This window comes from Antrostomus carolinensis, unplaced genomic scaffold, assembly GCF_000700745.2.
Source record: "Antrostomus carolinensis isolate BGI_N321 unplaced genomic scaffold, ASM70074v2 scaffold30003, whole genome shotgun sequence".
NCBI lineage: Eukaryota > Metazoa > Chordata > Aves > Caprimulgiformes > Caprimulgidae > Antrostomus > Antrostomus carolinensis.
Window position 1 is genome coordinate 747 of NW_010307726.1, and position 486 is coordinate 1232.

General features: G+C 61.7%; 1 protein-coding gene across 1 annotated transcript in view; it reads right to left on the minus strand.

Moving 5' to 3' along the window:
• Positions 1–268: 268 nt before the first annotated feature.
• The window catches only part of LOC104523076 (somatomedin-B and thrombospondin type-1 domain-containing protein), a gene marked incomplete at its 3' end in the record, with an annotated part of 1728 nt that continues 1510 nt past the window's right edge, over positions 269–486 (minus strand). The window contains exon 3 of the mRNA XM_010165541.1: positions 269–357. Within this exon, the coding sequence (XP_010163843.1) occupies positions 269–357 (89 nt within the window). The remainder of the gene's footprint in view (positions 358–486) is intronic.

Below are 486 nucleotides of genomic sequence, written 5' to 3' on the forward strand. Positions count from 1 at the left end.
GGGTTTGGTGAGAGGGGTAAAAAGGTAATGGCTCTGGTAGGGTGCAAAGGGTCCATGGTTTGAGGGGGAGATAATGGCTCCAGGTGGGATGCAAAGGGGCCACAGCTGCACAGGGGTGTGCAGAGGGGCCCCAGCTTTGGGGGTCAGAGGGGTGCAAAGGGGCCACGGCTCCAGGACAAGGTGCAGAAAGACCATGGCTTTGTATGGGGGTGCAGAGGGGCCATGGCTCTGGCAAGGGGGTGCAGGGTGTCCCCAGCCCCAGACCTACCCAGATGGCTCCTCCGGCAGCAGCAGCCCTGATCTTCGCCAGGGATCCCTGAAGTCCCGGCTGAAGGAGTCAGGTAGTATCTTGGCCACCTCTGGCAGAAGAGCAGCCGGGGGACACACACGGATGGTTAAACAAGCCCTGGGATAGGCAGCAGGATGGTGACGCAGAGGGAGGTGGGACTGTGTTACCTTTGGCCGTCCCGCAGGTTGGGTGCTCCC